The sequence below is a fragment of the Ascidiella aspersa genome, chromosome 8 (genome assembly GCF_963924565.1).
Source record: "Ascidiella aspersa chromosome 8, kaAscAspe10.2, whole genome shotgun sequence".
In the NCBI taxonomy this organism is placed as follows: Eukaryota; Metazoa; Chordata; class Ascidiacea; order Phlebobranchia; family Ascidiidae; genus Ascidiella; species Ascidiella aspersa.
The window spans coordinates 11,108,900-11,131,056 of record NC_139454.1 but is presented as its reverse complement, the minus strand read 5'-3'; the positions used below and the strand labels follow the sequence as shown (position 1 = coordinate 11,131,056).

General features: G+C 37.6%; 2 protein-coding genes and 1 pseudogene across 3 annotated transcripts; 1 reads left to right on the top strand and 2 right to left on the bottom strand.

The window, feature by feature from the left end:
* Positions 1 to 377: 377 nt before the first annotated feature.
* Positions 378 to 7,996, bottom strand: LOC146136089 (uncharacterized; annotated as a pseudogene).
* Positions 7,997 to 10,069: 2,073 nt separating this feature from the next.
* Positions 10,070 to 18,900, top strand: LOC146136088 (lysosomal alpha-glucosidase-like). Its single transcript, XM_083395456.1, has 7 exons — positions 10,070 to 10,239; positions 11,558 to 11,711; positions 11,867 to 12,190; positions 13,043 to 13,304; positions 13,735 to 13,925; positions 14,583 to 14,745; positions 17,283 to 18,900. The coding sequence occupies exons 1-7, from the start codon at positions 10,139 to 10,141 to the stop codon at positions 18,725 to 18,727; spliced, it is 2,640 nt and encodes an 879-aa protein (XP_083251582.1). The 5' UTR covers positions 10,070 to 10,138; the 3' UTR covers positions 18,728 to 18,900.
* Positions 18,901 to 19,036: 136 nt separating this feature from the next.
* LOC146136087 (trafficking protein particle complex subunit 2-like) lies at positions 19,037 to 21,770 on the bottom strand. Of its 2 annotated transcripts, XM_083395759.1 has the most exons (5): positions 21,747 to 21,770; positions 20,415 to 20,510; positions 19,671 to 19,789; positions 19,281 to 19,395; positions 19,037 to 19,203 (listed from the first exon to the last, which is right to left on the bottom strand). In XM_083395759.1, the coding sequence occupies exons 2-5, from the start codon at positions 20,508 to 20,510 to the stop codon at positions 19,105 to 19,107; spliced, it is 429 nt and encodes a 142-aa protein (XP_083251885.1). In that variant the 5' UTR covers positions 21,747 to 21,770; the 3' UTR covers positions 19,037 to 19,104. The 2 variants fall into 2 exon arrangements, with proteins under 2 accessions (XP_083251885.1, XP_083251884.1); XM_083395758.1 differs by lacking the exon at positions 21,747 to 21,770 and having other exon boundaries at positions 20,415 to 20,664.
* Positions 21,771 to 22,157: the final 387 nt, after the last annotated feature.

Genomic DNA, 22,157 nt, shown 5'->3' with positions numbered 1-22,157 from the left:
AAGAGCAAAAGTAAAGATTTTTGCTGAAAACAAACGTTTTGTGATAAATAGGACTTATTTGCTAAGTCTAGTTGTTATACTTGCACTAGTATTTATATTGAGGTACATTATATAGCTGGAGGACACAGCAGTAAAATTAGGACAATTTATTGTTTTTGGTTCAAATTTTAGGCTTCCTGGCAATCCTGGTTTGAGAGTCCATTCATTTTTCGTAGACATCGTTTGACTGAAGCTAGGCTTGATTCGTGACGTCATAAACGCGACAGGTTCACTGCAGCAAAAGCCGCACAAAGACAAATGTTAGACCGGCGGTTCTTCTGCTCCTTCTATACTGCTAAACTGTTAGTTCGCATTGCCTAATTCTTATGATTATTTCCTTAATGAAATTGTACATGGCGACCCTCCAGACAGCCCTTTGCAACCCCCAGGTTGAGAACCATTGCTGTATCACATAGAAACAACTTATTTATCTCACAGTTTTATTGTCGTGTAAGTAACTTGTAAGACAAACTATAATATAAATTAAATATAATTAAACTAGTGTGACCAGGTATTTTTGTTACTATAGTAGGAACAGGGCCTCAGGTCACCAAAGGTCAGAGTTAGTTAGTTTTTTTACTGGTTTGCTAGCTGTAAGCCTAGAAAAAATTAATTTTAAATACACATTGTAATGCACTATGATTCGATGTCCTTAGAACCCCCAATTCTGTTTCCATTAGAGCAGGGGTTCCAAACCTTTTTTACACCATGGCCCTCTTTGAAACTTTTGAGAAATCAATGGCCCTATTTTTTCAACCTTTTGAATATACAGTAACCGACAGTTAGAATGATAAAATGATGTAAATACAACACACAATAAACATGACAGTACATAAATTCGTTATTAAATATTCAGTTAATGTGATATTTGAGCTTGTTTTTCCTGTGGCATAGTTATTTGCTGGTTTAGTGGTGGAAAACGCTGCTTTGTCTTCTAAGTAACATTGTTGAAAACCGACATCCACACGATATGTTGAGGGAAAAGGCTGTAGCAATGGTATAACCATTTCATTAAGCTTAGGGTATGAATTGCTTAGTTCTTTCCCAAAATGTTGTAAAATTATCTTAGGCAAAACTCAATCAGGTTGCCGTCTCTGCTTGCAAATTTTAATTTATATTTTTGGAGTAAAGATTAAATTTCAAAAAATGTTATTTTTTATTTTTTTTCATGGCCCCCTTGAAAAAGGCTCATGGCCCCCTAGAAAAAAAAACTCGTCAAATTTATTTTATTTCTTTATGTTGCGGCTATCCTTCATTAAGCATTCTGCGACGAGGTATTGACCACTTAGTCTGTTCGACAGTCGGCGACTACATCAGGAATAGTCAGTTTGTACTATTTTGAATTATCCATAGTGAGGCGTTGGACTTCTTTTACCCAGAACTGTTTATTGGGATTTAACCAGAGCTAAACGTTTTCGACCAATAGTTGAAACCAGGGATTTGGAGCAGGCGTAAATATTACATTTCTTTGGCTCCGGAGCTCTCTTTTATCATTATAGGTTATATCCAGCTCCGGAGCTTATTGAAACTATCAAATGACTCAGGGCTTCGGAGACGGAGCCGGAGCATGGAGCCGGAGCTCTGCGCAGTTCAAATGGAGCTGGAGCCAGTTGTTTAAAAAATAGCTCCGGCTCCGATGTATTTCATAAGATTCTATGCGATTAGTAATGGCTGAAGTCACATAGTTTAACTGCAACCCTTCACAAAATCAAGAATTGATGCCTCTTTTTGGCGCGACCTTTTCTAACTAACCATTGTGGTGTTTTTTTGTTTTATTTTATTGTGGTATATAGTTTGTGATTATTTTGAAACTCTATATTGCAAATTAAGCGTTCATCCTTAAAATACATTTTTTGACGTAATGGAGCCGGAGCAGTGGTATTAATAAGCTCCAGGGATGGAGCTGGAGCTAACCTATGATAAAAGAGAGCTCCGTTGCAAACATTGTTGCAAACATAGCGCCAGAAAAATCTGTTAAAAATCGCGCAATTTTGCTTTAGCATTATGGTCCATAATGCAAATGTTGAACGCATTTTTCTCTTTGATGCAGCCACAATGGTACAAAGAAAGAGACAGCATACTATTTGGATTAGTTTCGAGCATATTCTTAACGGTTGTATATAATTTCAATGATACTTCGTGTAAACAATTTCATGATCTCGTTAAAAATGGTCATTCCTTATTGGCAAAAGTTAAGGAAATCGCAGGTATTCATGGAATGAATCTGAAAAATAAATCTGATTTGTTATTTTGGTTACTTTTGCCTGCAACTACCGAGGAAATGTAAAACATCAGTAAACTCAAACGTAACAATTCTACTTTCGTTTTACTTCCTTGCACAAAATGTCCTCTTTTTGGGTGAAAAAAAGTTGGTAGCCCTACATAAATCCCAACAATGTACGAATCCAAGGAGTAAATTGGCAACAAACACAAGCATCGGACAGTAATTCCAAATACAACATATGTGATTATACTCACGCTTCGTGTCATCACGAAATAACAAGCACAATTTTGCCATTGGGCGTCTCAATTCACTAGCGTGAGTGCTGACGATCACTTGACGCACGAATCTCTTGCGGTCAGGAAGTACATCGATCACACGACACAGGAGCCATTTGCTCCTGGGTTGGTTGTCATCTGCCACCCGCACAAAGTCACCAGATTCCAAATTACCATGTCCTTTCGTCCTTTTAGATCTGGCCATCAGTGTCGGCAGGTACTCCCGAGACCATCGCCTTCAAAACCGGTCAGCTAAGTAACGGTTGCGATGGTAACATGCAGTCCTTTCCCGTAAACAGCCCGGTGGTATGTTTGGCGCTGCACGTTGCAGCAGTAGGTGATTAGGTGTTAGGGGCCCTTCATCCTTGGACTCGAACGTAAACAAGGACCAAGGGACGAGGATCGCATCGACCTTAACCATCAAAGTGTTCAGCTTCTCATCTGTTAAGATCTGCTCCGCAAGCATTGTGTTGAGTATTTTGCGCACAGAGCATATCATACGCTCCCAAACACCAACCATGTGGCTGGCAGTGGGAGGGTTGAACTTTGACACAATTTCACGTTGCTGCAGATATTTGTAAATCTGCTGTTGATTCTGTAGCGTCACATTGTTATTTTTACAAAGAATTTGTTTTTATCGCTGTTAAAATGTCGTCATGGAAAATTTATTTAAAAAAACACATTGCCGGCAACCTAGCAAGATTTCTAAAATAACTTTTCTGAAACAAATTTTCGGCTAGCGAAAAGTTCTGTAAGTTCTTACGCTTATGCGTTTAGTGTTAACCATATGGTTTAAAGCGCCATGCAGTAAACATATTGATATTTTAGTATCAGATATGTGTTGGCCAGTTCGGTTGTATTGTTAATTGTTTATATGAAGTCAGGGCCTTTGTTGAAACGGTATTCGGACAAAAATATTATTTCCTCGTATGAGACCAAGTCGAGAAAAACAATTTATAGCAACGCCATTTTGTCATGTGATATGCTACGTAGTAAGTTAAAATTATTGAGAAATTGATTACGTATGTAACGTGTTGCCTTTTTACTGCAGAACTCTTCTGAAATTACTTTATATGCAAGCGCTTTACATTCAATAAACAGTTTGGGCTTAATACGACAGCAGCAAACCTGAGTGGATATTTTATCTGAATCAGTAAACAATAGAACGAACAATTTTCTACAATCTATCCCAACCTTGGAGAAGTTAGGTTAATTTGTCGAGACAAAGACATTAATGTACGGCTATCATATTTTCAGCACCCAAAAAGATAAATGTACCAAAAAGAGGACATTTTCTTGCCTGTAAGTAAAACGACATAATAATTGTTATGTTTGAGAAAAACGTGCCACAAGTATTGCATTCAGCTTCGAAATAAATACGACCTTTTCTAAAACAAGGATACTTCTGGCGTAGCTCATCACTAAATATAAAAAATAATGAAAAAAATTGAAGCATCTGCTGAGAACTACGTGTATGCTATATAGAGTCTAGACCAGCGGTTCTTGACCAGTGGGCTAATGCACGGTTGAATAAATAATCTGTTTTGAAATATGTTTGCTGCGTTTTGTTCTAAACCTATTTTACAGTTTTTTTTCTTTCATAAAAATGTATTGGGCTACAGATTTTTTTTGCAACGTAAATGGGCCACTAAAGAAGTCTAGAGTCTAGACCAGTGTTTCTTAACCTTTTTTCAGCCGCGCCCCCTTTGGTAATTTTCTCATGCCTTGCGCCCCCCTATGAAAATATTTCAACATTTTGCAATTAAATATCACTAAGAAAAAAGTAAAATAGTGAAGGGTGTTGTTGGTCGCGCAAAGCGCGCAAAATGTTGAGTTTTATTTGGTCGAATTGGCTAAACTGCAACCGAAGAGGCGTTTTGCATTGGGCACATAACAAATTGCGCGAGCTCGACACATTGATTTTATCGAGCTGATTTTGACGAACGTGTTGCGAGGGCATTTACTCCACAGTTGTAAGAGTTGTATGATGTCGAGAACAAAAAATGTCAAGCGCATATATTAAACATTATCGTGTTTCAAAAGATGTAACGGCACACAATACAACGGCAATATTGCAAAAACAATATAGTTTCGCGCTAAAAAAGTTCGACTCCCCCTGTTGCTATAGCCTGTTATCATATATAAAAAATATGGATGAAAAATAGTCCGAAAGGGCGATAGCTTTTATCGTTTATCTATAAGTTAATTTAATAGGGCGGTGATACAGTGGATTTTCTAAAAAGGAATTAGAAGATTCGCGCGCAGCGCGAAATTTTTTGCCGTTCAATGTTAAAGTTGGCAAAAAAACAGAGTTTGTAGGTAGGAATTATGCCTAACCCAAACGAAACCATTAAAATCACTGCAAAAAGTTAAAATATTGAAGTCGAGCTCGCGCCCCCTTAGAATTGCCTGGCGCCCCCCTAGGGGGCGCGCCCCCCCCGGTTAAGAACCGCTGGCCTAGACCAGTGTTTCCCAACCTTTTTTACACTAGTGCCCCCTTGGGCTTAATATTATTTCATATCGCTCCCCTCATCTTGCTTTGCAGTAAAGTATTATATTAATCGTTGTCTAACATCATAGTGTCTTCACTTTCGTTTCGATAAGCTGTCAGTCGTATTTTAGGTTGTCTAACATGCATTCACTATGGGAATTAAAAGATGCATTAATTCACCAGGTTATGTCATTACCAGGAAAAATTCAACTTTCTGCACCAAGACTTTAAATCAGGGGTTTGCAACCTTTTCTAGCCGCGGGCCCAAACCAAACACTGAAAGGTCTCAAAATGTTAACAAGAATTGGGTTATTCAAATGTTAAGACAACTGTTAATCAGGCGGGCCTTTGATTTTTTTCATCCATACTACTAATTAAAAGTGTAATGAAGCTACTTTGAGAAAACGCGATAACCTTAATAGATTTTGAATTCCGGGTGCACCTGGCGAGCGAAGCGACCGCGATTTTTTGGGGGTATACCGGCATTTCTTTTAAATTTCCTGCTAGGCTTTATCACATTGCCGAAAAAAATCAAAAATTGTTAAGAAATATGTCTAATATTTTTTAATACGTTTTTGCGCGACGCACTTGGCAGCCTTCCTCGGTGCAACGGTAAAGAATCGCTGATCTAGTTGAAAAGGCAGCATCAAAACGTAAACAAACCGGACCTATGACGAACATCTGCGCGAAGCGCAAAAATTTTGGCCTGTACTAAGTTAAAATAGTGAAAAAGTACTTGAAATGGACCAGTGTCTATTTGTCAAAGGGTCGGCGGGCCGAATCTGGACCGTGAGCCGTAGGTTGGCGACCCCTGCTTTAAATATACAAACATTTTGCCGCGTATAAAACGGTGAAACGCAACAGCAACCAACACCTTTACAAAAGAAAGCCAATTATTACTTAACAATGGTCGGGAAACTACTATAAGTTCGCAGTACAGAAGTTGCCATTTAAGGTTAAAAGTTACCTACAGTGCTGTTTGTTACTATTTTATGTGAACTTTTTATAATTTTTTTTTTCAAGTATATTCATGTAACGCCCCCTTATGTGCGTTCAGCGCCCCCCAATTAAGAAAAAGATCCAACACGCCCCCTTGTAACTCGCCAACGCCCACAAGGGGGCGGTACCGCCCACGTTGGGAACCTCTGGTCTAGACCATCAGTGGTTCTTAACTTTTTTTCTGCCGCGCTCCCTGTGGTAATTTCCCTATGCCTTGCGCCTTTGAAAAGATGTTTCGTCACACAATACAAACGGCAATATTGCAAAGACATTATCGTTTCGCGTAAAAAAGTTTGAGTCCCCCTGTTGGATGAATTTTATCGTTTATCTATAAGTTATCAAAATTGTAATTAAATGGAGCCGTTATTTGGCACTCAAAGAGACTTTGTGCTAAAAAACGTTAACATCAGTAGAAAACAGAAGATTTGCGCCCCCGGTAAAGAATCGCTGCTATAGACTAATATAACTCAGTGGTTCTCAATCTTTTATGCTTCGTAGCCCCCTTTGAAAAGCTATTTGATGGAAAACCTGTTTTAAACCAGCTAGTCAGCATGTTTTCAAAAAAATTTTGAGCGTCTCGGAGGACCATTCAGTTTTTTTTAGAAAAAAGGACAGAACCTTCTAAAAGAGGACATATGGTAGGCCTACATTAATGAGACCTCATAATCAATCGACTTCTTCAATTTCACTTATGTAGCTCTTCACGCGGTATGCGCTCACCACCAACAAAGTTGGTGCTGTAACTGTGGATTTTGCCCGGACGTCCACGACGACCGATGAAACATCGTAGCGCTCCAATGAACGAGTCGGTCGATAAGGAATGTGATATCTCGATGCGAACAGCCCTGAATAAAAAAAGAAAAATAATTAAAGGTATACCCGTACCTCTTTAACTCACTGCGCCCTTGTTTAACAAAAAAGGTCCGGAAGTAGTTGGCATCAACCGCTGAGAACGGTGGCCCTTTGGCCTGCAGCCTCGCAGCAGGTAAGTACACAGTCAGCTGCTGGCCCAAGGAATCGTTTCGTCGTCGGCATGAGACGTACTTGCCCAAAACACGTCGTACCGCTATATACCACGTTTAATGACCCAGTAGCGTTGCTTGAGGGACGACCACGTGTGTCCCATCCCAGCATGTCCGACTTCATAATGCTGTTGCATGATCACAAAGTCCGTCACTCGGTGGTTATATGGAAGAATGATTGGATGCTTCATATGAAAGTCGATCATCGCACGCTTGAGTCTTCCTCCATGTCTCAAAATTCTGTCCACCAGAATTGGACTAAGCTTTCACAGAGCCCAGTTTTCTTTTGTAGGCAAACAGCTTTGTCCCTTTTTATAGACCCGTAGCGAAACTGCTTTGCTGCACGTATTTCACTATTTCGAATTCAGTAGCTCTGAGTTCGACAACAGTCAGGCTACCCGTCGCAGCTTGATATTTTGGCGGGAATAGCTTTAGCATGAACGTCAACTTGTATCGAAGTCACCAGCCAGCAGCCCCTTTCAGTCGATTCCAGGAAGTATTTGGCGATAAGACGATCAGTGGAAGACTCATTGGATATCATATCAAACAGACTGTTTGATCCTTTTCATTTAGAAAGCGGAATGGCAACGGCGACAAGTCAAGTGGAGAGGGCCAGGTGTCCTCGCTTTCCCAAAGAACCTTGGACCGGTGAGCCATCGACTCGATTTTAGGTATTTTTTACGTTTAGTCCACGTGGTGCATCGTCGGTCGGAATTATGTTTGAGCTTACCTGCATCGATTGACTTGGACTAGAAACATATTCAATTTTGGCCAGGCGATTCGCCACAAACACAGGAAGGCGCTTCTTGCAGTTGCGAATGCTTTGCAAAACCGCGTTTGAATCCGTCCAGAATACCGATCGGCACTTGCCCAGATCCAACTCTCTCCTCACAAGTTGGTCCAATTTGACCGCAAGAACGGCCGTAGTTAACTCGGAATTGAGCATGTCTTTAGGGGAGCAACACGTGCTTTAATCAAAATTTAATAAAATGACCATACGCATTATCTACGTAAATTCTATTTATCAAATATATGTTTCGATTATTTCCCCAAATCTACGCCATATTTGAACCCCTTTCGCATCAAGGCATGCCATAGTCGGGGGTGCGGTTGTTGTATATTTTGTCAGGGGGTATATTTTCAGGGCTTAGTGTTTATTTTCAATTTTTACTTTATTTTATTTTATTTATTATTATTATTTTTTTTTAATATTTTGTATTGTGTACTTTATATTATATATTTTGTTTTTCGTTTTCCTTAACTTGTTTCTGCAATCAAAAACAGATATGGGCCGAAAACTTCCCCACTTAAAATATGCATTTGATGCGAAAGGGGTTCAAATATGGCGTCGAATTTGGGGAATTATCGAAACATATATTTGATAAATAGAATTTACGTAGATAATGCGTATGGCTATTTTATTAGATTTTGACCAGCTTACATGTTTGAAAATCAAATATTATCATTCTCTTAAAGACTAAAAATGGTTTAACGCCTATGGTTTGCTATACTTTTACAAACTTTCACTCGGTATTTTTTTACCATGGCTTGGTCCGAGCAATCACTGTTAAAACAGGCTTTAAATCTTCAGTTTCAAACAATATTAAAGTCACTATTATGTTCTCAATACGCAAACTATTAAATCGAAAGTTTTGCTAGATGTTTAGGCCTGATGTTGTATGCTGGTTGGAGCAAGATGCACGACAGGTGCTAACAGAGAGGCGTAGACTGCCTCAAGATTTCGCATTTAAATTTGCGGCGGTAAATACACCCTATGTTTGAACATCTCTACTCGCAATGCTTCCCTCCGTTAATTGTACGGTGGGTGAAACTTTATTCACGGCCTTACCTCTTTTTGTATTACCGCGACAAGACGATGAAATACGATTTGAAGAATATTTGAAAAAATCGTATTTGGAGAATATTTGCTATTTGCACCTGTATAGTATGTTACTCCAATCCAACGTATCAACACACAATTTTAAGTTGTGTAGGCCTGGTGTTGATATGTTGGATTGGAGTTGCCACCAGATTTCGCATTTAAATTTGCGGTGGTAAAATAAGTTGTTTCTAAGACCATTAAGTAATTTTACTAAAGAGAAACCACTTTTTAAAATGCAAGTCGCACGAGCCCGGTTTTGGACGTGCTACTTCGCACAATGAAAGTCTCACGCGACAATAAAGCGCAGCAGGCGGTTAGTCGTTTCGTCACTTCAAAAGCTGGACAAAGCAAGCGAATATGAACGAATTCTGTATGGAAGTTTTTCTGCTGCTAGATGTCAGTCGTTAGCTACAGAGAACTAAAACGCAATATTTCAGGTTTTTGCCCCCCAGTCAAAGGCACCTAGGGGTGCAGCCTCATAAACCTCTACATTACACCTTCATACCACTCTACGCCATGTCTGAAAATTTGAAAGTTGTACGATGTATACTTTTTCTATAAAGCTCCGGACAAAAATCGGTCTGAAACATTTTCGGGCAAAAACAAGATATGTCCCGAAAATAAATTTTCGGCCCATATAAATAGCGGGAAAAACAAGATATGGCCCGAAAATAAATTTTCGGCCCATATAAAAAGTATATATTCACAAATCTCAGTACATTCGCGTCAGTGCACACCAGTCACGTTCATGGTTCCGTCAAATTAGGCAACACAGAGTAATAAATGTTACACACATAATTGATACGGTAAGAATTTAGGCAATTTGACGAAAAATTAAAATCGTCTTTATGACTTGACAGGTGACAACATTATAAAAGGTATGTAGCAGCCCCTCTAAAAGAGAAGCGCAAAAATAAACCAAACAGAACTGTGCGCCGATCTACAATCCTCCTCCAACGCACATTTTTAGTTTTTTTAAGTTGCGTTTTGTTTGTTCTCCCGACATCGTGTCCGTGTGCTCGTCAGCTGTTAGTTATAAGTATTCTATTCTAGAAAATGAATATGCTTCGGTGGGTAACGTTTCGCTTAAATGCAGATAATAATGAACTTTGCACTAGTATCAAAACAAGGAACTAGCAAAGATCTAAGGGCAACCTTGTAAGCATTAAGCAGGGTTGTCATTATTAGTTCCACAAGTTGGTCAAAATGGCAGCTCGTAGCTATTATGGTTTGATGGTATTGGCTGTTTTATGCTCATTCAACGTGTGCTGCAACTGCAATTCTTGTGGGATTGATCCAAGTTTCAGGTGAAGTTAAAAGTATATTCTGGGCGCTGTTCTAGAATCCTACCACATTTTCGTCCGGGCGTTTATATTGCTAACAGTATTTAGGTTAGGGTGCGAGTTAGCGTTTGGTTTGCGTGGGTCAGGTATTATTATTATATTTGTTCTTACATATTTTATTTATGACTTTCTTGCAATTATAACTTTGACAACTCGTTTTGTTGCGGTGCTGTTAAAATAAATGTTGTAGGATTTTAGACCAGCGCCCTTGTTTGTAATTTTTTTGCTTTATAACAAAATCTTTATGTATTTAAAAAAAATAACCCTTTGGTGGAAATGATACTACCCAATGCTAACTAAAATATTACATTTTTTTGGGGTGAGCCAAGTATTATTATATTTATTATTTAATAATATGCTTAACTTACCCTAACCTATTAGCTAACCCACCCTAGCCCAAATAATGTCAGTTGTGATAGGTTTCAAGACCAGCTGCTTTTTTGCAATAATAATTCCCGTGCACTGGCCTAACTTTCAAACCTGGCACACACTCATATGTGATAATACATTGCTTTGTGTTCATGTGGTGGTACTATAGCTCGCTAGTCAGCCACAAGCGACAAGGGTGGTTAGAAATGTATTAGTGGATAAAAAATACCAGTTTCAAATTATTGAACAGTGGGTAAGTTAGCATATAGGTAATGCTACTCAAAAAATGTCTTATTGCAGTTTAGAAATTATCTGAGTATATAACACTGAAGGTTAGTTTTTAGGCGAGACTTCCATTTTAAATACACAAAGCCAAACCACTTGCAACCGACTAAGTCAAAACAGAAGGTGATAAACTAAACATTGTAAGGTGGTGACACAGACATCATAGCATGTTAGTGTGAAAACAACTTGCCTAACTGGTACAATAAGACCCTACTGTCCTACCTACACTATTAACTTTTCAAATTTTGCACTATTTAGCCATAGGTGCAAAACGTGGGTCTGCAAAGTGTTATTTGCAGCAATGGATTTCTTACATGGCAAAACTTTTCTTTGCAGAAGATTTTTTTCTACCTACATTTATGTATCCTAATTAGTGGACTGTGCACATTTTAGTATAAAGTTTTAGTTGTGTTTGGATTCTGAATCTTAGGTGTGCACATAAAAATTATAGGTCACAACGGAGATTGGACGCGAAGTGACATAACATTCAGAAGGACAAACTTGCATTTTATTAGTGGCTATTTATAGATTTATATCTGCCAACATTTGTATATATATATTTAAATCTCTTTTAGTAAAGGTTTTTACCTGCACATGATTTTTTAAATGTGCTTATATTTGTTTGCAGAGTTGATTGTTATCCAGAAACTGTTCCTCAAGTAGAAGAGAAATGTATTAATCGTGGATGCTGTTTTAACCCATTCTCTGGAGTGGGATATGACAATGTGCCCTGGTGTTATTATCCAACTGGTTACCAATCCTATCAACTAAAGAATTATAAGGTATGAAATCCATTTGGCATTTTGTTTAGAATTTATTACCATTTAATATTTAAGTCATATTTGAACCAATTAAATTATTTTTTTACATTTAAATGTAGTTGATATATTGTAGATATTATTTTAACGGCTTTGTATTAAAAAGTATATTTTTATAGCAAACCAGTTATGGTTTTAATGGAATGCTGATATTACCAAGTACAGCCCACACAAGAATTGAAAAACAAATCTCCACATTGATTTTTGATGCTTTTATTGAAACTCCGGAAAGAATTAGATTTCGAATTCGAGATGCGAGTATGGAAAGATATGAAGTTCCAATTGAAACTCCAAAGATCATAAATGCCACGTTGGACCCACTAATGTATAGTTTGACTGTCAAGTCCAATCCGTTCAACCTAGTTATCAAAAGGAAGTCAACAGAAAGTGTGATTTTTGACACTATAATTGGCCCACTAATCTATGCAAATCAGTTTTTGCAGGTAAGGAAGTCTACATTCTCTATGTAACAACACATTGCTCAGTATCACTTGGTAATCTTAATTGTTATCCATTCTAATATGGTAAACAACTTGTACAATAAAATATTACCTAAATCTGATTAGAATTAATCTTTGTTTAATTAAATAATGCAGTTATAACCAGATGAAATACCAGACACTGCCTTGTTTAGTTATATTAACTAGTTTAGAACTATGTTGCCTTAAACTTGGTATGATAAAAGTTACTTGGACTACTAGTGTAATCCCTGTGATAAAATGTAATTGTTGTTGCAATAAGCGCACTGATTTGTTAAATCTACCTAAACTTCAAGTGGTTAAAACAAAATGAAAGAATCCATTAAGCTGTGGTCTTATAATCATCATTGCATGGTGTATTGTACCACATGCTACTAAATTTTAGTGCAGTGTAACACAGTGTTGTAACATAGTGCACTTAAGTCACTGTTTTTAAAGGACTTGACTTGACTTAAGTAAAGATATAAATAAAAACCATGAACGAAAGTTTAACTGGATAGTTATTAAAACAATTTGCTTGTGCCCTCCTCAGGGCTGAAAACCACCATAATGAAACACTGCTTTAGCGAATTAGAAGTCAAAAGCTTGAAGAATTTAAACATTTGGCCGTATTTTTCTTACATTTTGCTCTTACAGTAACTATACAAAATTTAGTTGGATGTCTCAAATTATCACCCTTGTTGTAAGAGTAAATGTGTTTTATTATACTAAGTTAAGTGTAACATAGTACCAAACTAGTTAATACCCCCTTTTAACTTATTGCGCCACATATTTTGCTCTATAGGACTAATAGCCTTGTAAAAATACTTTGTGCAGCTATCTAGCATTCTACCTTCAAAATACCTATATGGCCTTGGTGAAAGGCATGAAAGTCCATTGGTTGAAACCAATTGGAAAAGGCTTTTATTTTGGACAAGAGACCAAATTCCTCAAGTTGACACAAACCTTTATGGTGCACACCCTTTTTACATGGGCATCGAGGATGATGGGAATGCATTTGGGGTTTTCTTGCTCAACAGTAATGCTATGGAAGCAGAGGTGCAACCTGCACCTGCTATCACTTGGAGAACAATTGGAGGTGCGAAAAGTTTTAAAGGGTTATTAAATATTTGCAAACTCGTATCTGAGTCTGGTAACTTGTTTAAAAATAAACTCATATTATAACATATCTGCTTGCACAGCCTTTTTTCTGCTAAACAGCTCGCTTGGCCCTTTTTCGGACTGACGCCACAATATATTTATCCCCAATTGTAGTACGAATGTTTATACATATTCATGCTCTTAAAAATATTAGATTGGCTATGTGTGCAAACAACCGCAATGTTTTTTTACCTTATTTCACATAATATATGCAATCGATCTTTTAAAAAAAATTCTAAAATTTTTTGAATATTTTACTTGGCATCAATTTCTTCGATTTTCTGGCTGATTGTTTAGCTGGCGTAGTTGCCAAGTCGCGAGCATTCTGCCATAGTGTTATTTAAAAAATGTTTTATTTGTTCACACAGGCATCTTGGATTTCTATATTTTGTTGGGTCCAAATCCTGAGGCAGTTGTCCAGCAATATACGCAGGTTGTTGGCCGACCCTTCATGCCACCATACTGGAGTTTGGGATTTCACCTTTGTAGATGGGGTTACGACAGCTCTCAGGCAACGCAGGATATTGTCAATAGAATGAGAACGGCTAAGATGCCACAGGTTGGAAGCATTACAAACACTATCTATTTTAGTACCACTTTTTGGTCACCTAATTAATGTTATGTTGTTTAAGGCAGTGGTTCTCAACCGCCGGTCCGCGGACCGGTGCCGGTAACGTTAAAAGCTTGTTCACCGAATTAAGAACTTCGCCAGTTCAGTAATTTGCAGCACTGTGACGTAACATAAAATTAATTTTCTACTTTTGGACTTACCGTACGTAACAATGCGCAGTGTTGTGCCCAACTGTTTATAAGTAGGCTACACGTCGTTGAAGTATTTTACTTTAAGATAGTTGTATGTGAAAAACTTTCGTATACCATGTATGGTATAAGAAAGACAGCAGAAAATTGCTAATTTAATTGAAGTTTCCAGTCTTTGCTTTTAAGTTGCATACTTTTGTCGTAATTACATTTTGGGTTGATTTTGATTTTTAAAGGTCCACCGGTCCGCAAAATTTGTTTTGAAATTTCACTGGTCCGTAAGCTAAAAAAGGTTGAGAACCACTGGTTTAATGCGTATGGTATAAGTGCTTTGCACCTCTTTCATTTTAAGCCGAACACACTAACTTTTATTTAATCTGAATGTCCTACTGTCACCTAGCTACTAGACTGTTCAAAGGAATACAAACTTTTAGTCATAAAGCTACGTGGTTTGCAGGATGTTCAATGGAATGACATAGACTACATGGACAGCAAACTGGATTTTACTTATGATAAAACAAACTACAACACTCTGAGCCAAGTAGTAAAAAACATCCATGACAATGGCCAGCATTATATGATGATAATAGATCCTGGTATTTCAAATCAGCAACATCCAGGTCAGTTGGATCTTTTACATCCCATGTTAAATCAATCTAATTCAGGATTTAGAGCGTAGTTGACAGGTCACACATAGTAGGCAACATAAGTGCTAAGAAAGTGTTTAACCTCTTCCTAATTTTTGTTAAATCCTTTTACTGAATTTAATTGGTGCGCCGAAACAAAGGTTAGAAATCAGTAGATTTAGCGAATGTTTTGACCACTCAGTGGCAAATGGGGTTCCACTTAATGTAAATAAAATGTTTGTAGGCAAGAATTCTAGAAACGATTTGGTATACTATTTAACAAATAAAAAGTCCCTGGAAACTTTTTTTAGCTAAAGGAAAAATGGCGATTTTAAAAGGGCTGTTTATGTGGTTATTAGGTTCGAAACATTCCTTATTCGGGTGGCAAAACGTTATTTACAGAGTGTCACGACACGCACGGGTTCAGATAAAAATAATCCTTCAAAGCGGGTTAAAAGACATTTAAAAGACGTATAGAATTTGCGCATAGCGCAGAAAAGTTTGCTATAACGTGGTTCGAATATGTCAAAAATACAGTTTGAAATAAGGCCAAGGGCTCTAAAGATCGAATTCTTTGTCTCTCTAAATTCCCCTTAATTTTTGCATTTATGAAAAACTGTTAAAAAATAAAAAAAATTATAGTATAACCTAAAAAGCAGTTTTGTGTCTGAAATAGGTCACTAAAGAAAAGACGCGCTGTGACCATTTAATCACTAATCCACGTGGTATAAGCATTGTGTAAGCTTGCTGAAGCCGCATGCCCAGGGATGGCGAACCTTATTATCGCGCTGATCACAAACACGACCTTAATCCTTACCGTACTAAATGCTCAAGTGGGTCTTATATTTAATTATTTGCTAATTTTATACGATACCTTGCTGCTGCGTCGTTTTATGTGTTATTGTCTGGGTTGGTAATTCAAGGTTTTTGGACGATTTTCAAAAGGATTCCCACGACAATTAAGAACCTAAATAGTTATTAAATGCTGCAGCATTTTTTATGGGATTACAGGAGTTCAACAGAAAGCTTTCAGCATGGTCACAGGGTATTCACAATTTTTAGTCTTCGAGCTCTTAATTTTCCGTCACCATTTACGTTTTACAGCAATAAGAAAATGTTTTTGGCTGTCTGCTTTTCTGCACGCGTTTTTTGAAGTGCAGTTAATGTAGGCCTATATACTCGTCACCCCTAAAACACTTTTGCACGGCCAACAGATGGGGCAGCCCTGATTTAAATAGTATAGTGCTAGTTATAGAAGAATTGCTATTTTACATTTATCATTTCCTGAAAATGATTGATAACATTTCGGTATTTTAATTAGACAAGTATGTCATAAAACTATGGTTGGTCACTTCTTAACCCGCGGGTCAGTGGTTCGCCATCCCTGTTATAGCCGATAGTTAAAAAACATTGGGGATTTCCCATCACACCAAATTTCAACGATGTGTGGTTTGTCTAAATGGAACTACTAAACACACAACCCTAGTTAAACACGTCTCGCATAATTTACCTAACGAAAACCCGTGACAAAGGCGTGACATATATCGATCAAAAATCACCAATAAACGTAAAACCTAGCGGCAATGGTTACGTAATCCCCGTAGGTACCATACTGCGTCCAACGAAAGAAAATTCCGTTGAAAAAGTATATTTGCTTAGTGTTTAAACCGCTGCAATATACGCGATATTTTGCAAACTCAGTCCAAATATTGCATATAGTTTATTCTCGGTTGGGTTTGCTGTACGACTGTACGTTGTCTGTGTAAGTGTGCCTAATGAAAGAATGTTAAGAAAAACGCTACGATAAACGCATTGTTTTGCGAACGTAGACTATCTTTTAAGTGGTTAAACAAACTGCAAGAAGCCATTAAACATCAAAAGTCTAAAGTAACTTTGCCACATGAGATTTTTAGTTTTACCGAGGTACTTGACTTGATTTTTACGGTCACGCAGGGTATTACCCTATATGTTTGGAAACGTTTTACCCTTTTACGTCAAGAGGTTTTGCAACAAGTCGCACGTGCAATATTGTGATGTTTTTTAAATGGTGCTACTAAATAATCAACTATAGCGCACAACACTTGGCTAAGAATTTCGTACATCTTTTAAGTAACGAAAACCCGTGACATTTGTCAATTGGAAATAGCACGAAACTTTAGGCTGTAGTAGCAATTCTTTAGAATGCTAGATAGCGTGATATTTAAGTAAATACGTAATCCCGGTTATAAACTGCGTCAAACGTGAGAAAAATCCCCATTGAAAATAAAAATGGCTTACTGTTAATATGCTGCAATAACCGAAATAGTTCGCGAAATCCATCTAAATTTTGCGTGGTTAGTCCTATACTAAAAAACATCATTATGATGTGGGCTCGTTGATCGTTTAAAAATATTGTCACAATTTGACATGCAACCAAAGTGCATCGTTGTGTGTTGTTTTCGTAATGGTACGACAAAAATACTTTGAAAATCAAAACATGTCATTTAGCTAAGAAATTTGCCACGCAATTTAAGAACCATGTAATTTTACAGGTTCTTATCCTCCCTATGACGACGGGGTAGCAATGGATGTTTTTATTAAAGACCCGAGCGGATCTTCCCCAATAGAGGGAAAGGTGTGGCCTGGAAAAACTGTGTTTCCTGACTTCACACATCGTGACGCAAGCGCCTACTGGCAAAAACAGCTTCAATCGTACCACGATGAGGTTCCGTTTGACGGAGTATGGATCGACATGAACGAGCCTTCAAATTTTGTTGATGGTTCAACCAGCGGTTGTCCAGGCAATAGTAGCCTTGAGGAACCGCCTTACGTGCCACATGTTAGAGGAAGCAAGCTGACTACCAGAACTCTGTGCATGTCAGCGGTTCAAAATTTAAGCGCGCATTATAACGTGCACAATCTATTTGGTACGCTCGAAATGAAAGCGACAAGCGAGGCTTTGGTGAACATCAGGGGACAGCGACCATTCGTCATTTCAAGGTCTACTTTCCCGAGTGCGGGCAAGTACGGTGGACACTGGAGCGGCGATGTTGTAAGCACTTGGCAAGCACTTAAACAGTCCATCAGCAGCGTGATCAATTTTAACCTGTTTGGGATCCCAATGATTGGCGCAGACATTTGCGGTTTTAACACGCCAACGAACGAACAGTTGTGCATTCGATGGATGCAGCTTGGTGCATTTTACCCCTTCAGTCGTAATCATAACAACCATTTAATCCGCGCCCAGGCGCCGGTTGACTTTTCAAAAACGGCCCAGAACTACATGAGAGATGCTTTAAATATGCGATATATGCTTTTACCATACCTTTATACGCTCTTCTATGCAGCCAATGCAAATGGCACGACTGTGGCAAGAGGTTTGTTTTCCGAGTTTCCAACTGATAAAAACGCCCTGTTAATTAACGAACAATTTATGTGGGGAAGGGGTCTGCTAATATCACCTGTGGTTCAAGAAAACAAAGACGTAGTTAACGCATATTTTCCTAATGGCATTTGGTATGAATTGATGAACCTAGGTGACATAGTTGAGGTAGATGGGAAGTGGGTGGAAATCGAAGCACCACTCGATAAAATTTTGGTCCACTTCCACGGTGGAAACATTATTCCAGGACAGTATCCAGCACTTAACACTGATGCCAGCCGAAGCAACCCCTTTATTTTGTTTGTTGCCCCAGACAGAACTGGCTCTGCCTTGGGCACTTTATACTGGGATGATGGCGTAAGTCTTGAACCTGTGAGCAACTTTTTCCAAGCAGATTTTCATTACACACATAACACTCTTGTATCTAATGTCAATCACTCGTATATGGAGCCCCTTAAACTTGGGACCATTTATTTTTTTAACGTTATCAGCATACCCCGCTCTGTAACTCTAAATGGAGTAAGCTTGTCGTTTGAAAAAATGCCAAATTATGTTTTAAAGGTTGATTTATCTGTTGACCTGAATAAGTCTTTTCAGCTCATCATAACGCCATGAAAGCCTGCATTCCATATATTGATTGCCAAACTAAGAGTTTGTTGTCATTTAATTTCACTGTGGCTGTGCTTAACTTGAAGCTTAATTTCTTGAAAATTTATCTGTCTAAATAAATCAATTTTTCATTCAAAATGCACACATCATCATGTTATTGCACTATAAAAGCAAAAGGACAGGTTTTTGCTAAAATCAAACATTTTCATGCTAAATAGGGCTCATTTACTAGGCCCTAGTCATCATATTTTCAGTAGTATTTATAATGAGGTACATTATATACCTGTAATAATAACAGAGCTGTCATGCAAAAAAAACAACACAAATTTTGCTTGACAAGGCAGAATGAAGCCCAGCTATTACTTGAAAAATGTTCATGATGTTCAGCCCGCCAAATATCGTTTACCATAAAAGAGAACTTTCTTCTCGAAGGCTTGAGATTTGATGGGAGAGTTTAATTCATAAAATGGATTCATAGAGTGCTGAAACAAGACACAAACAAATTATATTTCGTTAATTACCTTTTATTATCATAAACATTCTACTATAAAAATATTACCTTTATGTAAACTTCATATACATCACTAAAAAAAGATTTAATTCCATCTTCATTTTTGATGTCGTGCAAAATAATAAAACGCATGTTGCTTGCAGTAACAAATGCCGAGGTAAACCTTTAAAAATATACATACAAACATCTTAAATTTATTTGATATGATGCTACATTATTGTTAAAGCATAGCCATTGTAATAAATGTTACTGTATAAATTAATTCCTAAACTTTTTTCATGTGCAACTTAGTGAAATCTCTGCTTAGGGACTGGGAAAATTATCTTCCAAAAACTACATTCTTTATAAACCTACTAGCACAAAATATATTAACTATAAATAAAATACATTTTAGTACAAGTATTTCTTTTGTAAAAATAATTATAAAAAATAACAAACCATTCATTGAACTTGTCAACGGTTTTTAGGTACATAGTGTTAGTACTCCACATATACTCATCAACCAAGTCAAGTGCAGCATGGGCAATGAATTGATTCAAATGCTTGTGATCATCTCTCTTAAAATATAAATATATATAGGAGTGTAAGGCCAAACTTTTTTATGCTGCATTCATTATTGTTTTGTTCTTTAAATAATATCCGTGTCCACATACGCTCAACAGACAAGTGGACTGCAGCATAGGTAACCAATTGATGCAAACATTTAGTTTTAATATTCTTTTGATTAAAGAAATACATATAAAGTTATTGGGAATTCTTATTATTCTACATGTTTTTATTTTTAAAACTATAGCTGACCCTTTCGTAAAAAGAGTACCCGGAAATCCTAAAAGAAATACTCAAGTTATAATAAAATGTCAATTATTTTGATGTGTTGGTATGGATTTTGTTGCTTTAAGAGGTTTATTTAAAACATTTAGTAGCCACTGTGGTATGCAAGGGACCCATTTTCGTTATGTTAACAACAAGACTAGCTGTATGTCATTTAAAAAGCTGCTTTGGTTACAATTTTAGATTTGGCCAATTGGTAAAAAAACAAAATGAAGTGAGCCGTCACTTTGATTTGTTTCGACAAACATTTAAATTAGCCTGTTTGGAAATCTATAAAGTTGTACACCCTAATTTAATCTGAATAACATAATAAGCTGCAATGTTTGTTCGTGTGTCATAACAGGACTTTACCTTTGCCTCAGTAGAACGGGATGATGACGTAAAATCCATCTCAAAAACAGGGTTATCTCCGTGGCCCACTATAGCAAAGTAATAGTTACCAGACATCTTAATGCAAACAGTTCTGAAAACGATTGGCTGAGTGGACTGACCCGCTGAGTACTAAAACTCGTTTCATTTACTTTTAAAAAAAGGGCCTTTTTACACCAAACTTATCGTTATTGTAGCGTATAACAATTTTATTGTATTTACGGTTACACTGTTTAGCTGTATAAACGAAAACATTGTGTTGGGTTACCTCTTGAGTCTTGACCGCCACCTAGCTGATACCAACGCGTTGCTGATACTACAGAGAATTAAATTTACTTTTTTATACCCTATGAAAGTTGAATGGACAAAAAGTATCGCGACTTAATACCGAATGACGTCATTACTATACTAACACAAGATAAATAGATGGAACAAAGAGTTAAAAACTCTTTGGATGGAATCAAAACGTTCAAAGTGTTCATTATTGTAATTATAGGCTAAATTTTGCTTTAGAAATGTTGCATTTATTTCAAAGTCATATGTGAAATTCCTATATTAATTTGGTATCGCCTTTTTTTTCGATATTGTAAAAGATCCCTATAGTTCAAGTATCCGTTGTGGTTGGGCTGTAGGTAAAAACGCTTAAACTCAATGCCTTGAAGTATTTGTCAAAGATCGGTATAGGTCCATATGCCTGTATTGTAGCTAACCATATTGTAGAGCAGGGCTGCGGAGTCAATGTCGGACTCGGGTAAAACTACCCGAGTCCCGAGTCTGACATGCGCATGCGCAGTACCAGATTTAAAGCAGATATGGCCCCCAACTGGAATTGTGAAGGTGAAATAGCATATTGTGGAACATTTTCCAACCATGTATTGTGAGTGAATGAATTGTATGACAACCCTATAAGTGGATTGCTTAATATCCACGTTATTTTAGTTACCGTACGTAATTTAGCGGAATACAGGCTGTAGAGTCCGGTCTAGATCGGGACTCGGGTTATTTTTAACAGACTCCGCATCCCTGTTGCAGAGTACCGTAGGCCTACTATGACAATCCACCCGGTTGCCTAATTTAAAACTGAACACACACACCCACACACAGACACACACATGTGGGTTTTAAGCACAATGAAAGGATATTTATTGCAACTAAACCAACAAACGACAAACAGTACTTACACAAGTACTTACGATACATACAATAAATTACCTCCGTGTACGGTACGCAGCGATCTGACCCCAGCTAAGTGAACAGTGGAACTGCTGTTTTTGGTATAAGTGCAATTCGCTTATATAAAATATTCCAGCTGGCGGCAATTAAATTCGTGACAACAGGCTTTAACACGAATAATGAAAACAGGAAATTTCGGACGATTGACTAAACGCTTCCAGCAATTTGCTGACAGTTTGAATTACACGCACAGGCAGGCGTACGTTGACGTCACAACCGGCCAGCCTGCTTCATCTGAATGGCCGATTAGCCGGGATTTGACCCGGTAACAGTATGGAGCAAGATGCTACACACATATAGCCTATATATAGGACGCTTGACTTGGCAGAGTAGATTTATTTGATTGTAGTGAAACTTACGTTGTGCTAAACGGAATCCGCATACCTGGTCTGATTGAACCCCCAAACAAGAATATTGGATTCGCATTATAGCGGGACTATAGCAATAAATGACTTTTGTTTAAATAAATTAAAAAAATAATTACAAATTGTC

What these genes read in the sequence shown, in the direction of transcription:
- LOC146136088 (XM_083395456.1), top strand. Translation starts at nt 10,139, where the DNA reads ATGGCAGCTCGTAGCTATTATGGTTTGATGGTATTGGCTGTTTTATGC. An exon ending in GGGATTGATCCAAGTTTCAG is followed by an intron (nt 10,240 to 11,557) that starts GTGAAGTTAAAA and finishes ATTTGTTTGCAG; the next exon opens with AGTTGATTGTTATCCAGAAA. An exon ending in ATGCAAATCAGTTTTTGCAG is followed by an intron (nt 12,191 to 13,042) that starts GTAAGGAAGTCT and finishes TACTTTGTGCAG; the next exon opens with CTATCTAGCATTCTACCTTC.
- LOC146136087 (XM_083395759.1), bottom strand. Translation starts at nt 20,510, where the DNA reads ATGTCTGGTAACTATTACTTTGCTATAGTGGGCCACGGAGATAACCCT. An exon ending in CCCGTTCTACTGAGGCAAAG is followed by an intron (nt 19,790 to 20,414) that starts GTAAAGTCCTGT and finishes TTATATTTTAAG; the next exon opens with AGAGATGATCACAAGCATTT. An exon ending in GTTGACAAGTTCAATGAATG is followed by an intron (nt 19,396 to 19,670) that starts GTTTGTTATTTT and finishes ATATTTTTAAAG; the next exon opens with GTTTACCTCGGCATTTGTTA.